The 13,951-nt window shown below is 45.2% G+C and overlaps 1 protein-coding gene across 2 annotated transcripts in view; it reads right to left on the minus strand.

Moving 5' to 3' along the window:
* Positions 1-12,122, minus strand: part of LOC144929449 (butyrophilin subfamily 1 member A1-like) — a 37,641-nt gene extending 25,519 nt beyond the window's left edge. For both annotated transcript variants that reach the window (XM_078848875.1, XM_078848876.1), the window contains exons 1-4: positions 10,722-12,122; positions 6,766-7,113; positions 4,588-4,872; positions 2,898-3,002 (exon numbers count right to left, since the gene is read on the minus strand). In XM_078848875.1, the coding sequence (XP_078705001.1) occupies positions 2,898-3,002; positions 4,588-4,872; positions 6,766-7,113; positions 10,722-10,881 (898 nt within the window). In that variant the 5' untranslated portion in view covers positions 10,882-12,122. The remainder of the gene's footprint in view (positions 1-2,897; positions 3,003-4,587; positions 4,873-6,765; positions 7,114-10,721) is intronic.
* Between the last annotated feature and the right edge of the window lie 1,829 nt (positions 12,123-13,951).

The raw sequence follows: 13,951 nt of genomic DNA on the forward strand, positions 1-13,951 counted from the left end.
GAGGGGAGGGTGGTTAGCTTACAGGGAAGTAGAGTGAACCAAGGGGCGGGGGGTTTCATTGAGGAGAAACAAACAGAACTTTCACACCGTAGCCTGGCCAGTCATGAAACTGGTTTTCAAAGCTTCTCTGATGCGCACCGCGCCCTCCTGTGCTCTTCTAACCACCCTGGTGTCTGGCTGCACGTAACCAGCAGCCAGACGATTTGCCTCAACCTCCCACCCCTCCATAAATGTCTCCCTCTTACTCTCACAGATATTATGGAGTGCACAGCAAGCAGTAATAACAGTGGGAATATTGGTTTCGCTGAGGTCTAAGCGAGTCAGTAAACTGCGCCAGCGCGCCTTTAAACGTCCAAATGCACATTCTACCACCATTCTGCACTTGCTCAGCCTGTAGTTGAACAGCTCTTGACTACTGTCCAGGCTGCCTGTGTATGGCTTCATGAGCCATGGCATTAAGGGGTAGGCTGGGTCCCCAAGGATACATATAGGCATTTCAACATCCCCAACAGTTATCTTCTGGTCTGGGAATAAAGTCCCTTCCTGCAGCTTTTGAAACAGACCAGAGTTCCTGAAGATGCGAGCGTCATGTACCTTTCCCGGCCATCCCACACTGATGTTGGTGAAACGTCCCTTGTGATCCACCAGAGCTTGCAGCACTATTTAAAAGTACCCCTTGCAGTTTATGTAGTCGCTGGCTTGGTGCTCCGGTGCCAAGATAGGGATATGGGTTCCATCTATGGCCCACCACAGTTAGGGAATCCCATTGCAGCAAAGCCATCCACTATGACCTGCACATTTCCCAGGGTCACTGCCCTTGATATCAGCAGATCTTTGATTGCGTGGGCTACTTGCATCACAGCAGCCCCCACAGTAGATTTGCCCAATCCAAATTGATTCCCAACTGACTGGTAGCTGTCTGGTGTTGCAAGCTTCCACAGGGCTATCGCCACTTGCTTCTCAACTGTGAGGGCTGCTCTCATCTTGGTATTCATGCGTTTCAGGGCAGGGGAAAGCAAGTCACAAAGTTCCATGAAAGTGCCCTTACGCATGCGAAAGTTTCGCAGCCACTGGGAATCGTCCCAGACCTGCAACACGATGCGGTCCCACCAGTCTGTGCTTGTTTCCCAAGCCCAGAATCGGTGTTCCACCGCATGAACCTGCCCCATTAGCACCATGATGCATGCACTGGCAGGGCCCATGCTTTCAGAGAAATCTGTGTCCATGTCCTGATCACTCACGTGACCACACTGACATCGCCTCCTCGCCCAGTATCGCTCTGCCAGGTTCTGGTGCTGCATATACTGCTGGATAATGTGTGTGGTGTTTAATGTGCTCCTAATTGCCAAAGTGAGCTGAGCGGCCTCCATGCTTGCCTTGGTATGGCATCCACACAGAAAAAAGTCACGGAACGATTGTCTGTCGTTGCTCTGACGGAGGGAGGGGCGACTGACGACATGGCTTACAGGGTTGGCTTACAGGGAATTAAAATCAACAAAGGGGGTGGCTTTACATCAAGGAGTATTTCAGGCAGGACTTCACGGAGGGTTCCAATAAGAAATGGTGCACCTAAGTAATTGTTCTTATTGGAACAAGCAGGTTGGTCTGGCCTCTGATTGATACATAGCTAGATTTACCTTGCTGCACCTTCTCTGTGAGTGACTGCAGTGTGACCTAGAGGAATGAGTCCCCTAGACGGGGCGGGAGGGGGGGAAGTGAATGAGTACAAAACAAATCTAGTCTTTTTCTTGTTTTGATCCACTCCATCTATCTTTTACATCTTTGGCTGGCAGCAGACGGTGCAGAAGGACTGCAAGCCATCCACATCTCATGGCTGCTCGGCAGGAGATGGTACAATAGGACTGCTAGCTATCCATATCGCCTCCTGCTCACCATAAGATGGTTCAATAGGACTGACTGCAGGACTAAAGAGAATGACCTGGTCAAGTCACTTCTAATGTAGTCCCTGCACCCATGTCTGCCCAGGTGCTCCTGGCCGACATGGCCAGGAGCACCTCGGACATGACGATGACGGCTACCAGTCCTATTGTACAGTCTGCTGCCACAAGGCAAGGGGTTGCTGCTGCTGAGTAGCAATGCAGTACCACGTCTGCCAGCACCCAGTAGACATACGGTGACGGTTACCTGAGCGGGCTCCATGCTTGCCGTGGTATGGCGTCTGCACAGGTAACTCAAGAAAAAAGGCACAAAATGATTGTCTGCCCTTGCTTTCATGGAGGGAGGGAGGGAACGGAGGCCTGATGATATGTACCCAGAACCACCCGCGACAATGTTTTAGCCCCATCAGGCATTGGGATCTCAACCCAGAATTCCAATGGGCAGCAGAGACTGCGGGAACTGTGGGATAACTACCCACAGTGCAACACTCCGGAAGTCGACGTTTGCCTTGGTACTGTGGAAGCACTCCACCGAGTTAATGCACTTAGAGCATTTTCTGTGGGGACACACACACTCGAATATATAAAAACGATTTCTAAAAAAACGACTTCTATAAATTCGACCTAATTTTGTAGTGTAGACATACCCTAAGCAAGTGATTTTTAAGTCAGGAGAAACTTGTGGTATGCAAGACAAATCAGACTCCTGAAAGGGGTGCAGTGGTCTGGAAAGGTTGAGAGCCACTGCCCTAACTCATCTCACAGCCTGGGATGTCTTCTCTTTTCACTTTTCTCTAATTTTATGTGTCCCGTTATATATAAATGTGAAGGCTCAGCTGGTGTAACTCAGTGAAGTTCCTTTGCAAGGACATTTCCATACAAAACCATTATTTTTTGTTGCTTCTACATTTTTCATGTTACTTTTTAGTTTTTCAGATGTAGCCTTACTGCTTTTATTAGAAGAAAATCTTGCATTATATTTTCCTTTATAATGTTTACCTTTTATTTTAAATAAATAAATAGTGATACCAATGAAACATGCGAAAATCATCAGGATCACCGACAGAGCCACCATCCATGGATTCGCCTTTGGGAAAAAGGCAGCTGTAAAAGAAAACCCCAGAGGGACTCACATCACTCTGTAAGTAAGGGCAAAAATCAAAGGATTCCACATCATATAAAGCTACCTCCAGCAGGAGTAGTCTAAAACAAAGGTGGAAATACAGCCCTGTCTGCAGTGCACAGAGCACCAGAAACCTATATTACAAGGACTCCAACCAACACAGGCATCAATTCACAGATCAGCGTATGAATCAGCCTGGTTTAATTCACTGCTGTTGTTGCACAAAGAGACAACCTTGTCCAATGCCTAAAGCACTGGCTTCAGACTCAGGAGACTGAATTATGTTCCCCACACTTCTGGTGCCCTGCTGTATGAGCTTTACTATGTCATTTCCCCTCTGTTGCTCTATTTCCTGTCCAGTCTTTTGCTTGTCTTGTTCATTTAGTTTAGAACTATCATAGTTTATTTGTACAGTGCTCAGCACACTGGGGCTGCAATCATGGGCGGTGCGTAATGGAGGCTTGGGGAGAGGCCAGAAGCGGGAGTGCAGTGGCGGATTACCGCACAGACCCACAGGGCCTATGCCCAGGGGTCCTGGCCAATTTGGGGCCCCCGGAAAAATCCCCACTGCTACAGCCTTGGGGGTGGAGGAGCTCTTACTCCAGGGCCACAGTGGGGACACAGAGCCTTTCTGGACTCGGGGTGGCAGCAGACAGGGTGGAAAGGAACAAGCGGGGTGTGGGCCTCGGGAGAAGAGGTGGAGTGGGGGTGGAATGGGGGCAGGTTCGTGGTTGGAACAGGGGCAGGCTCACAGGGGAAGGGGTGGAATGGGGTGGGGCCACGGGTAGGGCCTTGGGAGGAATGGTGGAACGGGGGATGGGCTCTGGGCTTGGCGCTCTGGCCAGGGCCAATTGCTCTGCTGCAGTCCCGGCCATGGGTGAGAGCTCAGCCCCAGCTGGGGCTATGCTCTGAGCCCCTCCTCTCCATGGTCCCAAAAGAGCTCTCAGGCAGAAGCAAAAGCAGAAGCTCCCCCTGCAGTTCCCAGCTGCCTCTCCTCATAGTCACAGCTCCCAGCTTGCCGGCTCCGGCAGCTGTCACACAGGGCGACACCATGTGACCAAGCAGGGCCAGCAAATCCTGGCAAAAGTCTGGGGGAGCATGTGACCCCATGTGTCCCGCCGTGTCACCACTGCAGGGAGGAAGGTCTCGGGTTTCAGCCCCACTCCTGAAGCCCCAAGCCCCAGCAGGTGCTTCCCATGGGGCTGAAGCCCTGAGACCCCCCTCCCCACAGATTTGAAGCCCCAAACTCCTGCAGTCATGCCCCAGCTCTCAAACTTCTGAAGATTGTCATATGTGGCTTGGAGAGTCAGTAAATTTGGCCACCTCTGCTATACAGTATAGGTGGGATCTTCAAAAGTGTCTGAATTATTTAGGAGCATGAGTCTTGTTGACTTTCAGGATACTTTTTGAAAATTCCACCATTGGTTTGTTTCTTTTGTAGGGTTTTTTGTCTAAATATCATACTCTAGCCTTCATTGCTATTGATACATTTTAATGTAGTTAACCAATCTGCTGTTGTATTTTTTCTGTTGCTGATCACAGTGTGTTGCTTTGGTGGTAACTGACCTGATATATAAAATAATGTTGATTCCTTTTTTCGGTTGGTGTGGGTGCTCTTGACTACGCAAGACAAGTTCTGGTGTGAATTCTCTGTAATAACGATGGAATTTTCAATGTCAAACAGCTCATTGGCTTCTTTGGAATTTGTTTCAGAGAGCGATGGTAAATGCTGTCCACTGGCATCTCTCCACAGCACCTCAGGCTGTGGGTACCAGCCAACCAATCGACACACCACCCGGATCCCTCCATCCTGATAATCCTCAACAGAGATGTGAGGAGCAGTGCCTGAAGCTAGAGAAAATTAATAAATCAGTATTAATTTATGCACATGTTCAGCCTGGAGGATAAACATTTAAACTTTCCTTTTATTCCCTATACTCATGGACTCAGGAAACAATATGAGCAAGAAATTATAATTATTTCATGGAGCGGGAAGGGAAAACTTTTTCCTTCACTAGTTTTCCATTCCAGGATCTACACATGGCAAAACATTGTATTTCATGATTTCATGAATCCGTTAGCTGGTAAATGATCTTAACACTAACGGATAAAGAAAAAGATTGAGAAAAATAAAAGTTATATTTCAAATGTACCTTCAGGTGAAATATCTCTTCTTTGATCATATACAGTCTGCTTTAGCTAGCCCTATGGGTACATGTCAAAGACAGAGGAGAAAAGTCTGTCCATGTCTGGTCAAGTTTAACCCAGAGCTCAGTATGTGTGGCTGCTCCTAAGCCCCTCTTCACTGGTGAAAAGCAGTGGAGGAGGAATGGGCTTTCACAGGAGGAATTGTTCTCCCTCCTTAAAGTTTTAGCAGCCTTCACCAGAATGAAACGAGATAGCACCAGAGTGACAAGGAGCCAGCAGAACACTAGCCACTCATTTTCAGACGTGGAGTAGCTAGTGTACCCCTTATCCAATGTACTTCATGTTTGGATGAAGAATCATTCCTCGCAACGGACTTGGGGAAATTTTTCAAAACCACCCAAATGACATAGGAACTTAAATCCGATTTACAAAAGTGACACACTGGAGTTACTGATAGGAAATAAATTGAAGGTAACAGGAAATTTTGAATAGTAAAATGCAAATAAGAATCACTGAGAACGCTCTCCAAAGGAAATACAGGCACATAGAACTATAGGATTGGAAGGGAACTCAAAAGGTCATCTAGTCCAGCGGTTCTCAGCCAGGGGTCTGTGGCCCCACAGGGGGCTATGAGCAGGTTTCAAGGGGTCCACCAAACAGGGTCAGCATTAGACTTGCTGGGGCCCAGGGCAGAAAGCCAAAGCCCCCGCCCTGCTGTGCATGGCTGAAACCTGAGACCCGTCACACGAGGTTGAAGCCGAAGCCTGAGCAAGGTAGCTTCGCAGGGCCCCCTGTGGTGTGGGGCCCTGGGCAATTGACCTGCTTGCTATCCCCTAATCCTGGCCCTGGCTTTTAAATGCAGAAAAACAGTGATTGTGGCACAATTGGACTGTAGAAACCTCCTTCTTAAAAAACCTACAATTGCAAGAATTCCATGACCTGCCTAGGTTACCTGTTCCAGTGCTTAACTATCTTCATAGTTAGAAAGATTTTCCTGCTATGTAGCCTAAATCTCCTTTTTTTTCACTGCAGCATCATACTGTTGGCTCCATATTCACTTTGTGGTCCACTAAAATCTCCACATCCTTTTCTGCAGCATTGCTGCACAGACAGTTATTCCCATATTGTATTTGTGCATTTATTTTTTCCTTCCTACGTGTATTTCTCTTTGCATGTTTTTACTCAATTTCATGTTGTTGATTTCAGACCAATACTCCAGTTTATCAAGATCATTTTGAATTCTAATCCTGCCCTCCAAAGGGACTGCATCTTTCCCAGCTTGGTGACATCTGCACATTTTATAAGTGTACTCTCTACTGCATCATCTAAGTAATTAATGAAAATATTGAATAGTACCGGACTGAGGAATGACCCATGTGGGATCCCATTTGATACATCCTCCTAATTTAACAGCAAACAACTGATAACTACTCTTTGGGTTCAATTTTTTAATCAGGTTGTGCACCCACCTTCTAGCAATTTCAGCCAAACCACATTTCCCTGGTTTGCTTATGAGATTGTCATGTGGGATTGTGCCAACAGCCTTACTAAAAATTAAGATATATCACATCTATTGCTTCCCCACACGCTACTGACCTGACACCTTTAGTTCCAATTGGGCTTCTTCATAATCCATACCCTCTTGAACAAAACAGCTATACTGTCCTTCATCAGAAGGTCTGATATTGAAAATTCTCAAGGCAACATTTCCATCGGTGAGACCATCTTTAAAGAGCTCTGTCCTCCGCTGATATTCTGACATCTGCTGCCCATACTGGTCCTTTCCATCACTATAGCGATGAACAAATGGAGAGAGTTGGGACCGGAACCACGTCACCTCCATGTTCTCAGCGCTCATCTTGGGGGACAGGTGACAGGGTAACACAATCTCTTCTCCCACAGTGGCAATGACAGGCTGGTCAGGTCCAACCACTTTAAAACGAGCTAAGAAATGTACCAGGATACAAGGAAGATAAACTCAGAGAAAGCATGGGAAATTCATATACATTTCTTTAACAATACACACAAACAACAAGATCTATTTCATGTATTTTATATTCCATGGGGCATGAAATTATATATGGAGTTTACAAGAAATAATGCATTTCCACAACTGTAAATTATTCACAAAAAGAAAAGGAGTACTTGTGGCACCTTAGAGACTAACTCATTTATTTGAGCATAAGCTTTCGTGAGCTACAGCTCACTTCATCGGATGCATTCAGTGGAAGTGAGCTGTAGTTCACGAAAGCTTATGCTCAAATAAATTGGTTAGTCTCTAAGGTGCCACAAGTACTCCTTTTCTTTTTGCGAATACAGACTAACACGGCTGCTACTCTGTTAAATTATTGTTATACCAGATGTAGGGTGAAACCTCATTGAATCTGGTGGGTGTAATAGCCACCCTTCATTCAGAATAAATGATAGAAGCAATGAAGCTCCTTTATGGAGTAAAGTAGCTGAAACTTTCAGAGCCACCACTCAAATCACATGCCATGTGCAAGTCTGGTCAAGAGCTGAGCTATGTGGGCATAGTGCAAATACAGAGGGATGGGTATTGCTTTGGTAGAGCTGTGTGCTTGTGTGTGAGAGCAGAAGCAGAGAAAAAACACTAAAGAAGCAGACAGAAAAGGCTGCAAAGAAGGGCCAGAGACAGCCAGAAAAGCACTTGAAGCATGTGAAAGCTAAGAGAGAACTTGTTGGGCAAAGTTTTGGTTGAAAGCGGCTTGGAATTGTGAGCAAAGAAATTGCCTCCTGCTGTTTGATTCCTACTGTGTTCAATGATGCGGGACTTTGTGTACATTCTATGTAAATAAAAAGGATTTCATCAAATAAATACCTGACTCCATCAGCAATTTCTCTTTCTAATGGAAAGAACCCATAAGACCCTGAATACTGGCTACCCACTCATGTCTAAAGGGTTAACATTATGTTTATGTAAGCAGGGTCTGAATGAATGCTTCCCTGACAGCTAGCTGGGAGTGGGAGAGACTCCCCGTGTGTTTATGTAAATACAATTTGTTCCTGCTCTGCTTACATATTCAACAGATGCAGAGGTGTCAAAGTGATCAACTTTAACTGGTGTTGGGTACAAATCACTTTAGTACTGAATGCAGGAGTAGTGAAATGCTGTTACCAATGTTGTAATTATTGTTGGAATACAGAGAAGCAGTACTGTGCTTAACCTGTCCCAAATAAGGGGGACCATCCTCAGTTGAAAGAACCTTGTTAAGCCAGGGGCTCAAATGTCAGCGCCCTGTGAAAGTAAGAGGGGTGGGGACAAGTATCCCAGTGAGAAGGCAGCACACCCTCACCAAGGGTCCTACCTAGACTGGTTCAACCTGTTCCTCCCCACAGGTCAAATAATAGCATTAAATAGGCTTCATTAGAACCCTCTTTGTTAATTTAATTGTTCGATCAGAGCTGAAATCATTTGTGGTGCGACTGTGTTTCTGCCCTGCCTGCTAAGAGCTAAAATTACTAAGAAACTGATGTGCAGAGGACACAGCAGAGAGGCAGATGGCAGCAGAAGGTGACTGACAGCTGGTGAATGAGTGGCTGTTGAGGCAGAGAGGCGCAACAAGCAGCCAGCAGGGCAGTGGCAAAGAAGCGTGATGAGTGGCTAGCAGGGCGGCTGGTGGAGAAGCAAGGTGAGTGGCCAACAGGGCGGCTGGTGGAGAGGTGTGCCAACAGCGGTGACCAAGCAGCCAGCAGGCTGACAGTGGAGAGGCGCGGTGAGCATGGTGAGCAGACATCTGGCAGGGTGGCTGGCAGAGAGGGGCAGCGAGCGAGTGCCCGAGCAGCGCTACAAGTAAGGAGCCTCTTTACCCCCTCTCCACACAAGGTGGGAGGTGAAGTCTGCAGATGCCCCTCTGAACTCTGGGTCTGCACTAACCAAGGACAGCAACTGTGAGTGGGGTGCAGAGAAGGGTTGGGCATGTGAAGGGGGCTTTTGGGTTGCTGGACTTAAGAACCTGAGGGGAAAGGACACTGCCCAACCTACTTGGGGTTGGGTCGTTTACCCATGGTTTATTTTTATGGACCCTAGTTGCAGTGTTTTCCCAAATTAACACCCAGTTGCTTCCCTCCTTTTATTAAAGTTTCTTTTCTATACTCAGACTCTATGCTTGTGAGTGGGGAAGTATTGCCTCTCAGAGACACCCAGGGGTGGTGTGTAGATTTCCTAGGATACTGGGTGGAGGATTGAGCCAGTTCTGTGTTGTATCAACAGAAGGAACCCCTAGATATTGAACATGGCCCTGACTGCTGCTGGCTCCACCAGGCAGAAAGATTATATTTTAAAAAATACTGAAATACATTCCCAGCACTTGTCATGGGGAGCAAGTGAGAGGATCACAAAATGTCCCCAACCCCAGTTACAGTGACAGGGTGATAAGGTTCAGTCACTCTACATTGTGCTCTGAAATGTGCCACAACATAAAAGAAAATTAACTCAGAGAAAAATTACTTTTCTTTTGCCTCCTCAGTCCTGTCAGCCTCATGCAGTAGTGTGCTATGCAAATAAAATAGGATTAGATCTGATAAACTAGGCAACGAAATTTGGAGGAAATTTTAAAGGGCTGGAAACCTGATCCCAATCCCATTGAACCAATGGAACAGTTCTCATTTACTTCAATGGGATTTGGATCAGCCCTAATGGGCTCTCCTTTTGTTGCTCAGGTTCACAGGCTGTGGAAGCCTTTAATCTCCAGAGGGCTAGTTTCAATTTAAGATAGTGCAAAGTGTAGCATCCTACTTGGTTAGCTGTGCTCTGCACATGGGACACTGTGTACCTGACCTCTGTGATATGCTCTTACTTCCAGTATATTTTGTGTGCACTTCAAAGCACTGGTTTTTGACATATGAAGCATTAAGTGGTTTGGGACCAGATTAGTGCCTCTTTCCTAATGTGATGTCCCAGAGACTGAGAGCAGATGGAGTGTCTGAGCTAACAACCCCACGGGTTCTAATGGGACATTTTCAATAAAGGGTCGTCAGCTGTGTATCTCATTTACCCTCTTGTTCAACCTACTGACTTATAGTCCCCGCTCTCTCTAGGTGTTTGAGAAGGGAATGAGTGGAAGAGGACGTCAGTGCATTAAGATGAGTTAGACAGTTATTAGTCCTGAAGGTTTGGACAGGCAGTGAAGACACTTTTTAAAAAAACACTGTTGTTTCTGTTTGGAATTTGGGTTGTTTTTTGTTTAGCCTTCTGTTTACAACTAAACATCTTACTGGGCATCTTTTCAAACCCCTGCTATTTATTTACTTAGATTTTTATCCTCCTTCAATAATAGAGTGTTATCCATTGCTGACAACTTTTAAAAACACATGCATGAATAAGCAAATCTAAAAACTATCCCAAGAACAATGCAACAACCCAGCAACAGGATAAGCAGAGCAAAATTGAATAAAGAAGTTGCCAATCTTGCTTTGTGGTTCTGTTTACACACTGTAAGTAGTTCCATTGTCTTCAAGTGAAGCCCATTTGTAAGTCACTGTAAGCCTAGATAAATCATATAAGAAACTACAGAAAGAGATGGGATTCCTACCTGATTCCAACCTGTGAAGAGAACAAGTAATGAAGAAAATAATCAAATCAGGCAGAAAGCATCTGGCTGTGGTGCTATGGCAGAATGAGAGAACCTGCATCCTCATGGGAACTTGGTCTAGATAACAGGATGGACATGGAGAAAAACAAACAAACATCATAGTAAACAAAACAGTGATTATGAGATGCTGGTTATTGGATTTTGAGGGACAGAAGATCACAGAGGACACAAATAAAATGGGATATATGCATTGCCAAGTAAATTTATTGTGTTATGCAGTTAGAGCAACCATTCCATTAAAGTTGAAAACATGTTTCTATTATGAGTCCGAGTTTGTCCCATTCCCACCCAATCCACACTGCTCCCCACCTCGAGGTCGCTGCTTCCCCCACTCCTCTATATCCTGCTTCTCCCCTCTGGGTCCTCCCTGCCCAAAGGTTCCTGCTTTTCCTCAATTCCACTTTCCCCTCTCCAGATGCCTGCTTTCCCCAACTCTGGTTCCCTGATTCCTCTCTCCCTCCATTTTCCCCTCTCCAGGGGAGAGCCCTAATCACTAGGCTATTGACTAGCCTGAGATGGAAAAAGAAAAGGAGTACTTGTGGCACCTTAGTGACCAACCAATTTATCTGTAGCCTGAGATGGAGTTTTTTCAGTCTTTCCTGGTGGATCTGTTCCACTTTGAGTAAATAATGAAATATTTATTAGAGCAGGAACTTGAACCTGAGTCTTCTACAGCCAAGAGGAGGGCTCTCATCACCAAGCCACCCTCTCTCCTCCACTGCAGCACTGCTGAACATATAATTTAATACAGAGTGGAACAGCTCCAGCAAGAGAGCCTGAGAAACAGAGACAGAGAAATGTACAGGCAATGAGCCAGAAAAGTCACAATACATTCAACTGCAGTGAGAGTCCTGGAGCTTCTTTTATTCCTTTGATAAATTCAGAACTTCTCTTCACATCAGCAGGAGATTTGCCACGGTTAACTCCAGCTGCTAGTTACTAGTTCTGCCTCACTAGTATACCATAACAGAAATATCCAAGAAAAAAAGCTCAGAGACATGGGATGCTTTCATAGAAGTATCTGAATGATCCTATTACATGCATTCCTCTTCCCCCCTTCTCCTTCCTCTCTACCCACTTCCTTCCTTCCCCATCTCTAGCCCTCTCCTCTGAACTTTGCTTCTATTCTTTACTTAACTTCATAATTTTTCTTTAACTAGTTGATTTTCCATAAGCAGATTTTGTTTGTAAATTGTTTAATGCAAATAATTGAGGTATATTTTGACCATTCATATTATATATATATATATAATTAAATGTTTCAAGTATGGCTAACATTAGGTAGCAAATGGTTAATATATCATGAGAATTTAATATAGTTTATTATGTTTGTTTTTTCTCTGTATATATATATATATTTTAAAAAATTAAAAAAACAAAACAAAGAAAATAAGACTCAACTCCAGGAGGTTTACAAGGAAAAGGTACCAGGAGGGGGATTGTCTCGGAGAGAAAATAAAATCACGCTGCTCTGTAGAACCTTGCTGATCCACAGATGCAAGGAGTCCCCAGGTCCAGCAATGCACTGGAATCATGAGGGGTTAGGGGGTAGATGTTCCCGGTACACTGGAAACATGAGGAGGGTGGGGTGAGGTAGATGTTCCCGGTGCACTGGAATCATGGGGGGCGGGGAGGGGACTAGATGTTTCTGGTACACTGGAATCATGAGGAGGATAGGGTGGGGTAAATGCGAGCAAAGCAGCTGTGTCCTTATCGTAATGCTCCAACCTGCCAGCAGCAGCAGCCAGAGCCCAGAGCTGCTTCCTGAGCCTGGATGGAGGGGCTGCCTCTGCTACTGAAATCAGGTTCAAAGAAATAAAAGTTCAAAGAAATAAAGCTAAGGGGAAGGGCGGGCATGAAATGGTTGATTTTCCCTGTGCAGTTTGTTGCTAGACTGAGAACTGAATTCCAGCATTGCAGTGACTGATCTGGTAAAGTTGTTTTAATTCATCGTGTCTGTATTTTCTGCAGGGTATTTTGCTGTAGTGAGATCAGACACATTTCAGCTTCTTCTGCTATCAAAAAGCTAAGCAGTTTGCTTTCCCTTTTAACTTTGAAAGAATCAGTGAAGGAAATAAAATGGTGCGAACCCACCCTTTGGCTGGGGCTCTTGATCTATTGAATTAAGCCTCCTTTTCCACAACATCCTTTCTGTAAACCCAGAGGCACAGTCTGACTTCTGTATTTGCAGGGTAGAGGGCTTAATAAGTACAGGTCTGACTTTGGATCCGCTCTGCAAGTCCCCCAGGAGTTCACCCGGCTGTGAACCAAGCAGCACTAAGGTGATAAGTAACAGTCAGCATGGATTTGTCAAGAACAAATCATGTCAAACTAACCTGATAGCTTTCTTTGACAGGATAACAAGCCTTGTGGATGGGGGGAAGCGGTAGAACGTGGTATATCTTGACTTTAGTAATAAAGCTCTTGATACTGTCTCACCTGAGCTGCTCATAAATAAAGTGGGGAAATGCAACCTAGATGGAGCTATTTTAAGGTGGGTGCAAAACTGGTTGGAAAACCGTTCCCAGAGAGTAGTTATCAGTGGTTCACAGTCAAGCTGGAGGGGCATATCAAGTGGAGTCCTGCAGGAATCAGTTCTCGGTCCAGTTCTGTTCAATATCTTTATCAATGATTTATACAATGACATTGAGAGTACACTTATAAGGTTTGCAGATGATAGCAAGCAAGTGCTTTGGAGGATAGGATAAAAATTCAAAATGATCTGGACAAACTGGAGCAATGCTCTGAACTAAATAGGATGAAATTCAATAAGGGCAAATGCAGAGTACTCCATTTAGGAAGAAACAAACAGTTGCACACATACAAAATGGGAAATGACTGCCCAGGAAGGAGTACTGTGGAAAGGGATCTGGAGGTCATAGTAGACCATAAGCTAAATATGAGTCAACAGTGTAAAACTGTTGCCAAAAAAACCCAATCATTCTGGGATGTATAGCAGGAGTATTGTAAGCAAGACATGAGAAGAAATTCTCTCTCTCTACTCAGTACTGATTAGGCCTCAACTGGGTTATTGTGTCCAGTTCTGGGTGCGACATTTCAGGAAAGTTTTGGACAAATTGGAGAGAGTCCAGAGAAGAGCAGCAAAAATGATTAAACATCTAGAAAACATGACCTATGAGGGAAGACTGAAAAAACTGGGTTTGTTTAGT

Source organism: Lepidochelys kempii, chromosome 14 (genome assembly GCF_965140285.1).
Source record: "Lepidochelys kempii isolate rLepKem1 chromosome 14, rLepKem1.hap1, whole genome shotgun sequence".
NCBI lineage: Eukaryota > Metazoa > Chordata > Testudines > Cheloniidae > Lepidochelys > Lepidochelys kempii.